Below are 16,560 nucleotides of genomic sequence, written 5' to 3'. Positions count from 1 at the left end.
TGCGCAGTATGTAAGTGGGTGGCAGTCGCCATCGCCGACAGGCTACTTCACCGACATTAGAGACGCTTTCACACGCTTTTGACTGACTTTGTCGTTTCCGCGAACATTGTTATGCAGCCGGCTCCAGTTGCGCACAGCGCGGACAGGCACGCACATCCTGGTCGCTTCCAGGCGGCATCGGAGCGTTTCTACTATGGACGTCAAACCGCTTGAGACCCCACTTTTTTGCGATTATTTTAAAATGCGTCAACTCTCGTTGACAATATTCTGGCAATGTGTGTTTCAGAACCTGCCGAAACTTTTATTACTAAGGTATTTTGACGCCAAACGATTATGAAAGGTACTTCTCATTCACTCGTAATGTTAAATTTCACGGAACGAATCTGCTGTTTGGGTAGAGGCTACGCGCTCATGGGGCGGAGCCACGTAATGACGTCAGCGCTAAGCTCCGCCCTACCCCTCCGGCGCTCCTTGCCCGGCGACCGGTCACTCGCGTCCCTCGCTCCATTCAGGCTTGATGGTGGGCGGTAGCTGGTAGCGGTAGCGGGCGCTGGTAGATGGCATTTAGAGCAGATGGCGCTGGTGGCGGGGCTCGAGTGTGGCCGAGCGCAAGCCTCTGCCCGGGCCTGAATTGACCTTAGCATTACGAGTGAATGAGAAGTACCTTCCATAATCGTTTGGCGTCAAAATACCTTAGTAATAAAAGTTTCGGCAGGTTCTGAAACATGCATTGCCAGAATATTGTCAACGAAAGTTGACACATTTAAAAAATATCGCAAAAAAGTGGGGTCTCAAGCGGTTTGACGTTCATAGTAGCTGTCCGGCAGTTGATGCTCGCGTGGTTCGCTGGGATACGTCGGCTCTATCCTGGTGTTATGCCCTATGAAGCACCCCAGTCGGGCAAGCTATCCCATAGAGCACTTCGAATGATCGTCCTATGCTTGCTATGGGGCACGGCACTCCAGCGGATCATTCTATCTCATGAAACGTCCCCAGCTGGTCGTTCTACCTCATGACTATCGCACTGCAGCCGGCAGTGCTGTCCCCCGTTGCGCTCCAGCCTAACGCCCTACGTGGCAGACGGCCCATCGCTTGGCCCGGTCGTTTCGGAAAAGACGACGCTGTCCGCCCACGGCGTGTGACTCAGCCGACTTTCCTGTTGAGGCGCCCCCGGTGCGTCAAATGACCACTGGATAGTGAACACTAAGCAGGAACAGGGAAATCGCCGGCGACATGCGGGCCCGGCAGACCGGTCTTCGCGCACTGTTGCTTTGTATAAATAAGGTGGATATGTTGTGGGTGACCGATTGACTAAATCAGACGCAGATAAAATAAACTAGAAGTAATAAGATATCATTAATTACGGCGTTGTTATCCTTTTTCGTTATTTTTGTATTAATCTAAACAATAACACCAAATTTAGAGACGCCTGGTTTGCTGGGGTGCCCAACAACAAAATAAACCGTCAATGAAAACTGCTTCGTCGCAGCATTGAGAAGAGTCGTGTGAAGACTGGAACATGTTGAATATCAAGCCCCTTCTCTGACGTATCGGTAAGGGATCCATCGCCACCGTGCTATCTCCTGTGAGCATTGGGGCCTTACTACTGTAGGACTGCCTTTGGCCGCTCGGCGGGTTGATTCTAGTCAGTCCATTGTGACCAGTCCAGTGTCCACCCCACCCGAGTCATCACTGGAAATGAATGAACACAATGGGCACAGTGTTTTCCCGGCGAACCTCGGGTGAGCCCGTGTGGACGGTGAGGTTTCCATTCTGCGGTTTCCAGCGCTTCCATGCGGTCAGACATCGGAACTTTTTACATTGAATAGCTCTTGAACTGAAAACTGGCCAGTGGTGTACCTACAATTACACGGAGAGGCAGCTTCTTGCTCTGAAGCTTCCAAGGGAGATGCAATAACTACAGTACGTGACACTTTTTCAGTTTAAAAGTGAACTGATCAAAGCTAGGTTTGTGCGGAGCAGTGCAGTATTACCTATTACCTAGCATCTGTAGGGATTTGTTTTTTTTATACGCGCCGTGATGATACCGGTGATGGGCCGTGTGTTCCAGCGGACATGGTGCGTACCAACGCCGACGAGACGGACGGCATACTGGTGATGACGACCAAGACGCTGGTCATCAACTGCTCTACCACGTCTGACGTGCCCAGCAACACCGTCACTTGGTGAGTTTCCGACACGGGCACACTTACTCAGCGGTCGTGGTAGGGTCGCACTTGGTCACGCCATTGGGCTAGGACATTATTTGGACGCTTGGTCACAGTTCAGCGTTTGGTCACACTACGGACTCACTCACTGGGAGGAGGGGGGTGGGGAGCGGGGGGATATACGCCTAGAGATGCTCTGGTCGTGTTGTATTCGTCTGGTTTGATCGTTTGTCGAAAGGTTGTATGCTTTATCGCATGTCGGGGTCTGTCTAGCAGTGTTGGAAATTCTTAACGTTCCTGTGTGCCTCTGTGCCTGTGATTGTCTCTGTGCTGCACTCTGGTATTGCTGGTTTCTGTTATGCTCTTGTATGATGTGTAATTTAGAGGGTACGCATCACACATGCCCTGTGGTCGGTGCAGTGTGCACTGTGCGTATTATAGAACGACTCCGTTATAGCTCATTCGCCCCAGATGAATAGCCTGATTTCCTGTCGTGCAATCAGCTATGCCAATGATATCAAAGCTTGACCGAAGATCCGTCAACTGATCTAGTGCAACGGGAGCTGATCTAGGCGGTCATTTACCGTCCCAATGTGTGTCCGACGTTTGTACGTGTGGAAGTGTGATCGGCCGGTATCTGCACTTGACTGGGTTATCTGCGGCCCTACGGGATGACCGCCGTGAACAGACCATTGAGAGCCGCTATCAGGGCCCGGTCTGGGTCGATTGATATTGGGTACCACGTGCTACTGACACAGCCCGGGCCTCCTCGTGGCTGCACGGAGACGCCACGTGCCAGAGGCACCACACGTGTGTGCGTGTGTACGGGGAGGGCGGTGGGCATGGCACTGATCGCACTGGCGAAAATTGAATGCCTTACATGGTGTGACTGGGTCCAATTGCTGACCGAGATGGGATTTTGCGACATATCGTACCGGGACGATCGGCTGATGCTCGATATGTTGTAACTACATAGTTGTTTCTAGGTTTTATTGCGGCGACTCGGGGTTTTGTTAACCCGCGCCCCACTGGGGTCTGCGTATAACGCGCCCTACTGGGGGGGGGGGGGGCTATTCATAGCCCCCCCCCCTCCTAACTCCGAAACTACTGGGCCGATCGTCAAAATTCAAACGGCGTCTGATAGCCCCGGAAAAACTGTCGAGCGAAACCTAATTTCATTGACCTCGAGGTCACCGATGACGTCACAGGTCAGGTCAAAGTAAAAATTATTAGCATTTTGGCTTCTTCACGTTTTGGGCTCTGACCGCCGTCTTACAAGTCCGATCAGGCTCCTTTTGGTTCACACACTCGTGAACAGATGCTCTAGATACTCTGAGGGTACCAAACTTGTACTTTGATTTTCAGGTCAAGGTCAGGTCATCACAGGTCACGAAAATATTATATCATCCGTCGGTCACGTGACATATGTTTTATGGTCCATTTAGGCCAAACATTTCGAATTTGATGTCGTCTGTGTCATTTGAGGTCATTTTGAGTCAAATTTAGCTCAGGTCAGGTCACTTTCAGGTAAAAAAAGGTCAAATTTTAAAGTTATAATTTTTCAACAAAAAAGGTGTCTATTGGATGCAGTTTGAGCTCAGGAACACGATGGTGCTATTTATATTGGCGTACGATGTCAAATTCGTGCTGAAAAATTGATTTGAAAAATTAATAATTGTTAATTTTTTGCAATAATGCGTATAACTTGGCCATTTTTGAAGATATTTAGCTAAAACTTGCTAGAGTTAGTCATAATAATGCGTTCTATCACATATATTCCGTTTTTTTCGAAAAGTCAAAAACTTTTGAAAAAAAAATGTAAAAATATAAATTTTGAATTTTATTATATAAAATTTTCGAAATTTTCAAAATTTCGAAAATCCGAGATAGCAGTTTGATAGCGCAATCTATTTTGAGTCCTCTCATGCAAAGAAATTGGATCTAGCTGAAAAACTGAGCTCTTGGGAGCGATTGCCGTGGTTCAATGTTTTGCGTCGAAATCGGCCGAACATGACGTCACTCTGACGTCATTTCCGGCTGACATATGGTAGGCACGAAGTTCAAATTTTGACACAAGGTGTCAAATTGATGCAGCCGAAGGTGCTGAAAGTTTGGCGTCGATACGTCAAGCGGTTTGGAAGTTATTGCAGAAAAACGGGAGGGGGGGCTATAAATAGCCCCCCCCCAGTGGGGCGCGGGTTAAAGGGACCCTCCCACCTTCAAAAAAGTTAATGAATTGGCACGAAAGTGATGTCGCTCGGTTCAGAAGGAGCGAAAACGAATATCTACCAAATTTCATCGAAAAATATTCACCGGTTTTCAAGATATTAGACTTTTACTTTTGTTTACTTTTTGGGATCTCCGCTGTTCCTAGCGACTTTATTTGAAAGTGCGGCATTTGTTGCGCGCAAAGCAGCATATACCACCGCGTGCTACCAAACGTTTTAGTAAAAGATTTAAAAATCGTTAGATCTCCGCTGACGTCACAAATTCTAAGGGGGCATACCAATGCACTAGCCCCTTAGAATCCGAAAACTGCAAGTTTGAAATTCCATATCTCCGAATTAAAGCATTTGTCGATGTTGTGAGCAGTGGCGTACGCACATACAGGACATTCCGTGCATGCCCTGTCCCTTTGGCTCATCGTCCCCGGCGCCCTCAGTGACTGGCGCCCCTCTGTCCAGTGTTGGCGCTCCTCCAGTCGATAGCGGCGCGCTTCTAGTTGATGGCGAAGCCCCTCTGTCTAGTATTGGCGCTCCTCTGGTGATAGTGGCGCCCTCCTAGACGATATGGTGGGCCGGTGGCGCCCCTTTGTCCAGTATTGGCGCCCAGGCGCGGATCCAGGGGGGGGGGGCGACGGGGGCGGCCGCCCCCCCCCCGCCATCCGAAAAAGGCGCCCATATCCCGCGGCAGAGAGGGCGCCCCGAGCAGAAGAGCGGCGACACAGCAAAGGTTCAGCAGAAATAGGGCGCCTCCAGCAGAAGTTGGGCTCACCAAGCAGGAGAGTGACGCCCAATTGCCTATTCCCAGCAGATGAGAGTCGCCCCAGCAGCAGATGGGCGCCCCCAGCAGAAGAGGGCGTCTCGTTACAAGAATATAAAATACCTTCTGTTCAAGAGGGGCGCCCCTGGCAGCGGAAGGGCACCCTTAGCAGGAGACGTGTCCCCCTGAAGAGGAGCGACGCCCCAGCAAAAGGAGAGAGGCGCCCCCATTCCGAGAAGAGGGGCGCCCTGACAGCAGCTGGGCGCCCCAGCAAAAAAAGGAGCCCCATAATAAGAAAATGGGTGCCACTGGCAGAAGAGGGGCGCCCCAGCAGAAGACAGGGGTCTCCAGTAGGAGACGGGCGCCCCAAGCAGAAGAGGGGCGCCCCAGCAGAAGAGAGGCGCCACAGCAAAAGTTAATCAGAAATAGGCAGCCTCCAGCAGAGGTTGGGCCCGCCAAACAGGATATGGGCGCCCCATTGACAATATCCGGCAGAAGACAGACGCCCCAGCAGCAGATGGGCGCCCCCGGTAGAAGAGGGGCGCCCCATTACAAAAAGAAAAGGAGTATATTCTACCAAGAGGGGCGCCCCTGACGACAGCGGAAGGGCAACCCCAGCAGAGGGGCGGTGCCACAGTAAAAGGAGAGGTGTGCCCCGCTCCGAGCAGCAGAGGGTCGCCTCGCCCCAGAAAAAAAAAACAGGAGCCCCATAAGAAGAAAAGGGGTGCCTCTGGCAGAAGAGAGACGTTCCCCGCAGTGGAAGGGCGCCCCCACAAGAGTGGCGTCTCCAGCAAAAGAGAAGTGCCCCCTGCAAGAGAGGGGCACCCCACCAAAAGTTGGGCAGAAGTATGTTTTCGGCAGAAGTGGGGCGCCTCCAGCAGAATTTGGGGTCGCCAAACTGGAGAAGGCCGCCCTATTCACAGTAGAAAAGACTCCTTAGCAGCAAAGGGGCGCCCTAACAGAAAAGGTGCACTCGTAGTAGAAGTGGGACGCATCAGGAAGAAGAGGGGCACTTCTAGCAGAAGATGGGCGTCCCAGATAAGTGGGCCGCCTACAGCAAATTGGTCGTTCTTAGAAGGAAGAAATGAGGCGACTTAAGCAAAGTGGGTCTCTCCATAATGGATTAGGCGATCCAAGCAGAGGTTGGGCGCCCCCGGGAAGTGAGGCATACCAGCATAAGTGAGACGCTTCCAGAAAAAGGAGGGGGCATCACCGGGAGAAGGAGGACTGCACCAGTAAATGGAGGTCACCTTTTTGCTAATATCTTTTCCTAGGGTAGCGGTGCCCATCTACGACCCGTGCCGTGCTGGTGGTCTGAGTTTTCCGTGTCCTGCTGGGGAGAGGGGGGGGGCACACTCCCTCGTCTAACTCGGCTCCTGGGCCGCGTAGTGACACGCGATAAGCGGCATTTGAAGGATCGTCAAAAACAGGACGAAAACAAAACGGTCATTTTTTAGGTCAGGTCGAATGTCAGGTCACCAGTGGTCATCAAAGGTAAAATGTTGCCTGTTTCAACATTTTTCCGTTTTCGAAGCAGCGGCACATAACTCGGAAACCAATAGAGCTGTAGCGCCGCAGAAAAGCGCATTCGATAGCCCCTTTAAAGGTGTTTCTGCAAGCTGCGCTCAGATTTGACCTCAGGTCAACGGTTTAGCCTTCAGAGGGCAAAAGACTCTAAAAATAGCCTTTTTACGAACAATATTTTCCTGCAATAACTTTTGACTCAAGAGAGTCTCGACATTACGTTTGCCAGCATTGCGTTTCTGTCGTCGAGACACGTCGAACAAACTAAAGGTTGACCTTATGAAGGGTAATTTTGAGAATTTGACCTCAGGTCAAGGTCATGACCTGACCGGAAAAGGTCATGCTGTATAGCAGTCGATGCGTATCGTCGAGCTGAACACAGCTGAGGTGTTTTTATCGCTCTAGCTTGAATCTATCAAAAGTTATTAAAAAAAACTGCTGCGGACCTTTCATGACATGGGATGACCTCTGGGACATAATGAGTGGTCACACTAGGTGCAATGTTCTTATTCAGCGTGTTAATTTTATATGTATCCCAATGCTTGATATTGTCTAGAATGGCGCTCGTCCAAAAGAGATGCCTTTCAGTTTTCTCCCAAAGACTTAATTATACCTACCTACCTAATGGAGACGTCGCACAACTGACCTGACCTTAGGTCACAGATATCGAAATTCCGAGATATACATTTCATGGATAGTGTTGCTTTCATCAATCGCTGAAAGGTTCAAAGCAATCGTTCAGTCGGTATAGCAATGGTAAGCATTTGAACTTTTTCTTAGGCTAGGTCACTTGGCATAACCTGGTGACCTGACCTTCCATCACCCGCGTCAGACATTTTTACATGTGCAAAAAAGATGCATGATAAGGTATGCTGAAAATGGCGGCGCTGCGCGCAGCCGTTTTTCAGATATTTGCGAAAAATTGAGGGGGAGCGCGATAACGCCCCCTAGCACGGCGCGGGCTTTTAGCTCCGGATTTTGACGGTTTGGCGCCCCCTTTGTATGGAGCGCCCCCGGATTGCCAGGTCGCCCCTATTTCGACTTGCCGCCCCCCCCTCCTCCAGAAAATTCCTGGATCCGCCCCTGTTGGCGCCCCTCCAATCGATAGCGTCGCGCTCCTAGATGATGGTGGGTGGCGCCCCTCTGTCCAGTGTTGGCGCCCCTCCAGTCGATGCCCTGGTCCTTCGCAAATTCCTGGGTACGCCACTGGTTGTGAGTGCCCAAACCGGTATTTGCAGGCCATGGCCACCAATTTGGCTATCTCAACTCAAAACTAATGTTAAGGTGGGAGTGTCCCTTTAAGAATTTATTGTCCTTACCAGAGGAATCGGTGTCTCTGCTTAGCTGAGCGTCTGCATCCGTACTCCCTACATGGTGAACCGCCTGCCAGGGTTTGCATCACAAACACCAGTACGAGCGGGAGCACAAACCAACGAGAAACACAGACAAGACACACGCCCATAATGTAAGCTGTACTGTGGCCTTCACTGCGCAGCGATTAACCAGTCTTGCGTCACAAGGGAGTGCCGTACTCATAACAGACTTTCATGGACGGCGCAAACCGCTTCAACTCATTGTACTTTGGCGTTTGTCAGGCCCAGACTGCCAGGTCACGCTACGCCAGCTGTTCTTACTCGATCTCGCTCCTTCGACCATGACTATTATACGCTAGCAGCTGCCCAGCCGCGCGCCGGTGCCAGCACACAGCTCATCGGCCGCGTCCCCTGTATGTTTGTGGATGTGACGCAATCGGTGCTCATGTGCGACGCTTTCGCTCGTGCTGGCTCTCCCAGAGGTCACGGCTCTGGTCGGATCGTCGGCCGCCTTGCGTGTTTTGCCTCATATCCCGTCTGCCGGCGTTCCTTCTGTTCCGCATTGCGTCTTCCCGAGCGTTTGTTTTACGTCTGCTAGCTGATTTTACTGCTGTAATTTCGATCACGCATCTGTTCCCCTGACGAGCCTGCTTCATATGCGCAAAGTACATATGTTTTCTCATTTATGATGGCGGCTCGAGTGTTGCGACTGCACAGTGCACACAGGTGCCCGTATCTATCCCGGGGGCCCGGGGCCTCGCAGAAGGTGGTTGCTGGTGGGTAATTGCCATGCGCTGACGGAACATACAACAAATACTGGGCATATGACCTGTGGAATATGCAGCAGGTGGATGGGTCATGCAGGTGGCAACCCGCCAACCCGTGTATTCATGTCTGGTTTTGTAATCCGTAACACGGCTGTGCAAGTGCACATATTTCACGGCTGCTGCGGTCTGATTGTTAGTCGTGTTAGCGTAATTGCGGCGATGCTAGCGTAATAACTGGTGGCGACCTTCACGGTGCTACGGTCACTCCGTCGCGCCGCCCCCTCGCCGAACCTCTGCCGTCGTAGACCAGCAGTACGTGATGGCTCGTCAGACAGGAACTCCGGCCGTGACACCACCCGTCACCATCCGTCACCATCGTCACACCGTCACGGGATGTGACGCTACAAATGATACGGGCGCGCTGCAGACCAGTTGTGTCCGGCCCCCACCGGACGGTGACGCCGGGCACATGTCCTGTGACGTCACACACACCTCGATGGCCGAGGTCATGAAGTGCAACATCGTATTATCAGCTACGGGCCGGGATGGTGCAGACTTCAGAATTTGTGCACGCAAGTGGTTGGTTGCCACGCCGAGTTCCCCATTGTGTAGCGCTATGTAAATGATGTTTGTACGGGGAGAATGTCTATTCTTGACCTTGGCGTTCGATCAGCGTGTGGTATACGGTACCATCCGTCCGTTTGTCTATGTTTATTCTTTTTATTTGAAGTTTCCCACCCGTTTCCCACTCAAATATCAGCCTATTTCATACGCAACTAATTCTAACCCACGTAGTTCCATGATCCATAACAGTACCTATTTGCTTTCAATACATGTGTCGAGTGGATGTTGCCGCCACGGTTGTGTATACTATTTGATTTACTAAAAAGTTAACCGCTCATTTTCGCTTCATTATCACAGGAGCTCCGTGTTTTTACACGAAAGTGTAAACGTGTCGACGGTTGACGTGTTCGGTCTGAATTCGACCGATAAAACTAACTGGTGCTTTGTGGACCCGCTCGATCATGTATTATGTACCTATTATTATGTGCCAGTCTGAATGGAAGTAACGCAGGCTGACTGTGCTGTGACCGTGTCCTCTGGTAACGGTTGTGTTTTCGTGTATCTTCTGAAGGTCGGTGTGGGCACGCCACTATGATAATATACACACCTCAGTGGTGTGTGTGTGTGGGGGGGGGGTGGAGGGCAGTAAATGAACAGCTGTGCGACGCGCTCACTGCAACACGGGGGGGGGGGGCGCACGCCCCTAGTGGGTACACTGGAGGGGGGGGGGCGCAGGGAGCTGCCGAGTAGGGGAAGGAGGGTGAATTGCGCCACCTTAAGGAAAAACGCTAATTGTAAGAAAACCGCTGGAGATATAAGCATGCATCGGTGACCATTTCAAAGAGGAACTCATTGGCTACAATTTAAGAGCCTCCCGATCAATTAAGAATGTTTCGTTTGCTTCTGACAGCTGCTTTTTCAGAAACATGTAAAAGGGCGCATTTGCCAACAACTGCTGTAAATTGCGCCAGGGGGATGGCGCAATTAGAACCCAATTGCGCCCTATACTTTAACATGGCTAAGCGAATGAGACGGAATGCATACACCCCCGCAGTCTAATGTCATTGCGGCTTACTTTAACATTCATAATGTTATTCACGCTGGTTAAATAATAAATTTAGGTGTAAATCGCGATGTTTTTTTGCCCAGGTAGATAACTTTACATGTGTTCGTACGCTTGTAAAAGTGCAACGAAAACGTTTACTGTAACCGACTAGATATATGTGAACGTATGCGCCTATACGGTTATATTTCCAATCGTTTCTCTCAAAATTAATAATTTTCATTATTTCGACAGTTTTATGACATCAGTTTTTACTTTTTTATCATAGCTGTCACCTCTCACGCCTGAGTCCATGTTGAAAATGTCGTATTTTGTCAATTACACAAGTTCGTAGCCTAAATGGCAGCTGCATTATACAGGGTGTCCGGATAGTTCTGGCGCTTTTCAACATTTTCTAAAACAAATGCCATTGGTTCATAGATACTAATCAATGGATCATAACAATGACCAGGGACACCAAGCCACATGCTTCCGCTACGTGCTCATTCAATGTAACCACCGTCGGCGCCGACGACGGCCTCGACGTAGGGAATGAAGCGTCTGCGGGTTTTGACGATGCGGGGCATTTCCAGGTCCTCCCATGCTGTCATGATGCGAGTCTTCAGCGACTCCAGGTTGGGGTGAGAAATGGCCTAGATCCTGTTCTACAAAACGCGTAGCACGCCTTAGTCGAGCGGGTCAGGTTAGGAGAATAAGGCGGCCTAATCTCATTTCGCCACGGTGATCTGGCCCGGCAAGCTCCTCTGTCAGTTTAGCTTGAATGGCGGCGGCGTTGTTGGAGGGTGCTCTGTGCTGTTGAAATGCGAAGTGACCCTTAGGGCATGTCGTCTTGACCCTCGGGTTGATGTGGCTGTCCAGGAACCCCTCGTGGGCCAGCCTGTTATTCATTTATTCGACATTGACGAAGATGATGGGACATTTTTGTCCATCAGACCCCCGCACTTTCTTCGATTGCCGCGTTGAAATGCTGCTCCGTTCCCATATCGCGTTCGAAACGGTCTGAGGATATTTTTTAAGGAATTCCCGAGTCGAAATAAACCTTTACCTGCTAAACCATTCATCGAAAAACGCCGCATCGCGCTGCAACTCGCGCCTCGTTCAAGTCGCACCCGGCCGCCGCGCGCAGGCATTCAGCGACAAGGCGCATCTTCGCCCATCTACCCATCACTGAAAACGATTTCAAGGTCATATTTACACGACCCCTGGCTGAGCAATCAACGAGGGGTCATGTCTGTGATGATTGGCTGAATGTCCAATAATCACAGCGCGCGTTACACGGCGTCCAAAAGAAGCGCCAGGACTTTCCGGACACCCTGTAAGTTTGACGAGAGAAATAATTTGCGGACTGACGACAGCGGGCTGCTCCCCTGCCTGACCTTAAACTCCTTCTTTATTGCAATCAGTTAATGATGCATTCATGCTGTCGTGATATACAATAGCTACACCATTATTCTATTTGCGCCCCCCTGGCGCAATTGCCATGGGCGCAATTAAAATTGAGGTACTTTTTAATAAAAGCGTGAAAGTTATCAGAAAGATGTTGAAGGAAATTAACTGTTTTAGTGAAATATAATGAAAAAAGGGTTTTTCTTTCTAAATATCACTCTGAAAATCACACAAATATCACACATTTTTATAGCCAACGGCTCAAAACACTGCAAAAAAGCTAAGAAAACGCCGTAACATCTTTGATGGCGTAATGAGCCTCGCTGATTGGCTTCATCGGGGAGCTTGGGCCATAAAAGGAACTATCCAGTGGGGAAAATAATGTTTTCGAACACAAAATTCAAACCATGCCATTGAATCCGTGGGAATGTTGGTGGGCGCAATTGGTTAGGAGGGCGCAATACACCCACTTTCCCCTATATAGGTACTGGGAACGATTGAGATAACTTATCTTTTTCTTTAGAATACCTGGACAGCTCACTTTTTAGAGTTCTTGTGTTCTGTCACTCACTTCTTTCTACATTTGATAGGCCAGCTCCACCTATATACCACCTCTTTTTTTCTTGCCTGCTGTCGAGCCGTTTCTGTGTCATTTGAGTTGCCGAGAATTTAAGCTGCTGTACTTCCTTGTCCTTCGCTCACGTGACCAGTGACCTCCATCGAAACTGTAAAATTCACGTCTGGAAACAAGCTATCTGGAATGTAATGGAATGAGGCGTGAAATGTAGCTGTTTTTCGCGCTTCTGTTCCATATGTATATCCTTCGCTTCACATTAGTACCTTACCGACACGATAGCACATATGTGCAGCCTGCCACTGTAATATCTGTGCCTCAGATATAGGTCGCATAGTCCCTAAGTCTGCCCCTTCAGATGACTGCGTTCCTTAGTCCCGGACTGTGTCCGGACAGGCTCTATAGTTCCTGAGTCCCTATGGGTGTACTATAGTCTCTAACTGCGTTATATAGTCTCTAACGCCCCTCGCTCCCCAGGTACAAGTCTGTCGAGGGCGGCGAGCAGGAGGAAGTCATCGGCGACAGCAACGTGATCGTCGAGGGCGGCGTGCTCACCATCAAGAAGCCGACCGAACTCGACGCCGGAAACTACACGTGCAGCTTCGCCACGGCAGCCGTGACGGACAAAACGGTCCAGGAAACCATCCGCGTCATCAGTGAGTGTCCGAGCTGTCTAAAAAAGGTCACACTGGTCATTCAGGTCACACTATGACAAACGCAGGTTACACTCTGACCATCCAGTTTATCATTAAGTGTCTGTTATCGAAAAGGGGTCACATGACACCATTTTCGACGAATTAAAAATCATCAAATTAAATGGTCATGCAGGTCACGGCGTATCATAATTGAATCGCTGCAATAGCCGTTGATTAATGAATATCTAAAAGTTCGCATTATTATTTTGTAGATTGATAATGGTTTCTTTGAATTGTTTAATGTTCATAGTCCGTGCTTCTGTTTTGTCCTGCAGCGAATGTGACCGTTGCTATGCCGAGCCAGTCGATCAACAAACAGGAGGGAGATGAGGTGGTCATCCTGTGCGAGCCCTTCGGACGGCCCCGGCCCGCCGTCACTTGGACCAAAGGCGAGTCGCCGTCACCAAAATAGATCTTAGTCTGCCGTGACCCAACTGTCCTGGACCAAATGTAGCTTATGCCCAGGCTCCACTACGTTTTCGGTGCGATTTTGCGATAATGTGAGAATTCGATGCCCTTGGGAATGCCAGAAAATGTCCGTCTTGTGCACTTTGCGGAAATCGTATTATTGCAATGTCATGCAATAAATGTCAAGTAATAAATGTAATAAATGTAACGTCATAAATGTAAATGTCACGCAATATCGCTCACGCATTATCACATTATCGCAAAGAAGTTCAGATGCCTGAACTTTTTTGCGATAACGCGATATCGCAATATCGCAAAATCTCAAAATCGCACCGAAATCGCGTAGTGGAACCTGTGCTTCAGTCCACGTGACTGAGCCAAAGGCTGCTCCATTCCCTCACCTAAACCAAAGGGGTCTGTCTGTCTGTCCGTTCTGCTGCCGCTGTGCACGTGAGCCCTGCCCGGCCGGCGGTGCTGCCCGTAGTGAACCCGCTGCTCCCGGCGGTCGTGGCGGGACCGTTGGGTAGTCTGGGCGGTTTACGGCCGCGCCGTGGGCTCGTATGACAGGTTATGGGTGTATTCTGCATCGCTCTGCACGGCTGGAGCGGTGTCGGGCAGGAGTGGCGTCCGCTGGCCAACCAGGGAGAGCATGAATGGAGGAGGGAGGGAGAGCGGGCCGCTCTAGCTAATTATGCAAACTTCGTGGGCAGAGAAACGATACCAGAGATACGAAATACAAACTTCGTGGTATTTCGAGTAAGGTGTTCTTAATGTGGAGAAACGCAGGGGAAATGATTGTAAGCGTGGGGGGGGGGGGGGTGTCTGCGATCTCTCACTGCGGTCACGTTTCTGTCCGTTTGATATATGTGATAGGGTTGTTCGACTCTTTAGTGCCCAGGGTTGTTCATGACGAGTGAATTTTTGTGTTCGAAACGGAAAAGTGAACCCCCCACACGTCTGTGCACTGGTAACTTGTCTCTTCGATTTTGCGCACGGATAACTTCTATACTACCCTCCCACTCACGCTACCCGCTACCATTACCATCCCTTCTAACTGCCTCCCCCCCCCCGTCACGGCAGACGGCAAAGACGTCAAGGTCGCCATCAAGAACTCGACGTCACGCCTGACGCTGAGTGCCGATGACGACGGCAATGTCGACGCGCGCCTGACGCTAACGGATCTGCTGCGCCCGGAGGACGCTGGAGACTACTGCTGCCGTGCGGAGAACCTGGCCAACGCCGCCGAGGCCTGCATCATCGTCAGGGTCAAGGGTGAGCGGCGCGGGGGTAGACTGTATGGACTGTGAACTGTGGAGGAGTGGAGGGTGTTTTGGGGTAGGTAATCAAGGGGGTTAACTTAACTACTTACACTACTAAGGTGGTACAGGGGTTGCCGGGGACGACACTGGATGCCTGCGGGTAACGAGTCGGCTCAGGGTTGTCTGTTAAGTGTTTGGTGCATGAAAAGCCGCCGTGTGTGTGGGACTAGCACTCAGTACCAGCGTTCGGATAGCTTGCGACCCAATTGGCTCATTGTATGCTAGCGAAACGTCCACTATTAAAATTTTATTTCGTTTCAGCAGAGCATGCTTAACACAATGCTGTGTATTTCCGCAGACAAGTACGCCGCTCTGTGGCCGTTCATTGGCATTGTGGCCGAGGTGATCCTTCTGACGGCCATCATCTACATCTACGAGAAGAAGAAGAGCAAGCCCGACATGGACGACAGCGACACCGATAACGGAAACGACAAGTAAGGGAAATCAGACTAGGTGTGTAGAAACGCTACGATGATGTATCTACTATCTAGTCGTGTAGTTAACGGGTTGTGCGGATTTCTGGTTATACTATTTTTCGAAGTGACACTAAGCTCTCACGGTGTGCCGTTTTAGACCAGTGTTCAAAATTTTGTTGATTTAGGAGATAAACACATCTAAATAATATCAGCTTTCAAACCTCAACTCTTAGTCTATTTATGAACGTTCTTCTTCTCCCAAAGTCATTATGACCGTTCATTGGTCATTGTATCCAAATTTCATCCTCTTCCTGAATCCTGATTCATTTTCTGTTTTCGGGTGTTCCTGGCCTCTGACACCGAAGTCCAAATATGACTATGGAACACTGTTCCACATCATTTATTGCCGCATGCTGTTTTAGTGCTGGCGCCAGCCTTCTTGCGTTTGTGGCTTCAGAAGTGTGAACGGTACATTGCTCACACTTTCGTTTTGTCTGTTTTGTTTCCCTCAGCAGGCCGGAGCCGAAGGGAGACGTCCGCCAGAGGAAATAGACATCTAGCGGCAAAATCCAGCACCTGTAGTTTCATCTTTGCCCGCCAGGTGGCCGGCGCGCGGCGAACGGGCGAGCCCCGGTCGGTCTCTGGGTGGCTTTAACGGAGTTCTCCGCTGTCTCGTGGTGGCCGATACTCTGTTAGCGATACTCGCCGCTCTGATAGGGGTGCGACAGGTGGAGACGCTCTCTCTAGTAGGCCGTGGGCCGGGGCGAGCGGCGCGGAGCTCCTGGACCCTCGGAGAGGGACAGTCTGTAGCAGACTTCCCTCCTCTGAGTGGCGCCTCGAGCCCTGATTATGGATTGGCAATAGTGTGAGAGGTGATTTCTTTCTCGCGCGCGTCGCCCGCTGCCTTAGCTTCCGCCGGCCGCTAGTCACAATCTGTACCGGCAGATGGCGCTGTCGGCGCTGGCTGGCGAACGACCCAGTTCGACTCAAGGCGAGAACGAGGTCGTAAATCGAGACTCACTTTCAGTCTGTAGCTTAGATCAATGTGCGGTGATGTGGGTTGTAGACGTCTCTTCGGCGGGGTATGTGTGCGTTATTTACCAATATTGAGGCTCGTTTGTCCCCCCCCCCTCCCCCACGGCAAACAGTTGCCGTAGCTGCAGTGTGCCCCTCCCCCTTAGGCGGATGCCCGTTATATTGTTGGTACTAGAGACTTCTATGGTGCGCGTTGTATTTGACTTGGTTTTACCCGTAGACGCAGGCTGCTCTGGTTTTGATATAGGTTCGGCCTTGCTAATTGGTGTTGTGGTCAGCTCTTATCTGTACGCGATCGGCGCGGTGTTTCGGCCCGTTAAATTACAATAAATGACCCTAAATTAAA

At 50.5% G+C, this 16,560-nt stretch overlaps 1 protein-coding gene across 3 annotated transcripts in view; it reads left to right on the top strand.

Annotated features, from left to right (window-relative positions):
* The window catches only part of LOC122377624 (basigin-like), a 25,215-nt gene extending 8,655 nt beyond the window's left edge, over positions 1-16,560 (top strand). For 2 of the 3 annotated variants that reach the window (XM_043357879.1, XM_043357881.1), the window contains 6 exons: positions 2,072-2,186; positions 12,819-12,997; positions 13,312-13,425; positions 14,525-14,716; positions 15,062-15,197; positions 15,692-16,560. In XM_043357879.1, the coding sequence (XP_043213814.1) occupies positions 2,072-2,186; positions 12,819-12,997; positions 13,312-13,425; positions 14,525-14,716; positions 15,062-15,197; positions 15,692-15,731 (776 nt within the window). In that variant the 3' untranslated portion in view covers positions 15,732-16,560. The remainder of the gene's footprint in view (positions 1-2,071; positions 2,187-12,818; positions 12,998-13,311; positions 13,426-14,524; positions 14,717-15,061; positions 15,198-15,691) is intronic. The other variant, XM_043357880.1, reaches the window with a different exon arrangement.

The sequence above is a fragment of the Amphibalanus amphitrite genome, unplaced genomic scaffold (genome assembly GCF_019059575.1).
Source record: "Amphibalanus amphitrite isolate SeventyFive unplaced genomic scaffold, NRLGWU_Aamphi_draft 000048F_arrow, whole genome shotgun sequence".
NCBI classification, from domain to species: Eukaryota; Metazoa; Arthropoda; class Thecostraca; order Balanomorpha; family Balanidae; genus Amphibalanus; species Amphibalanus amphitrite.
Note: the sequence above shows the minus strand (reverse complement) of the source record. Positions and strands in the feature narration are given on the sequence as shown.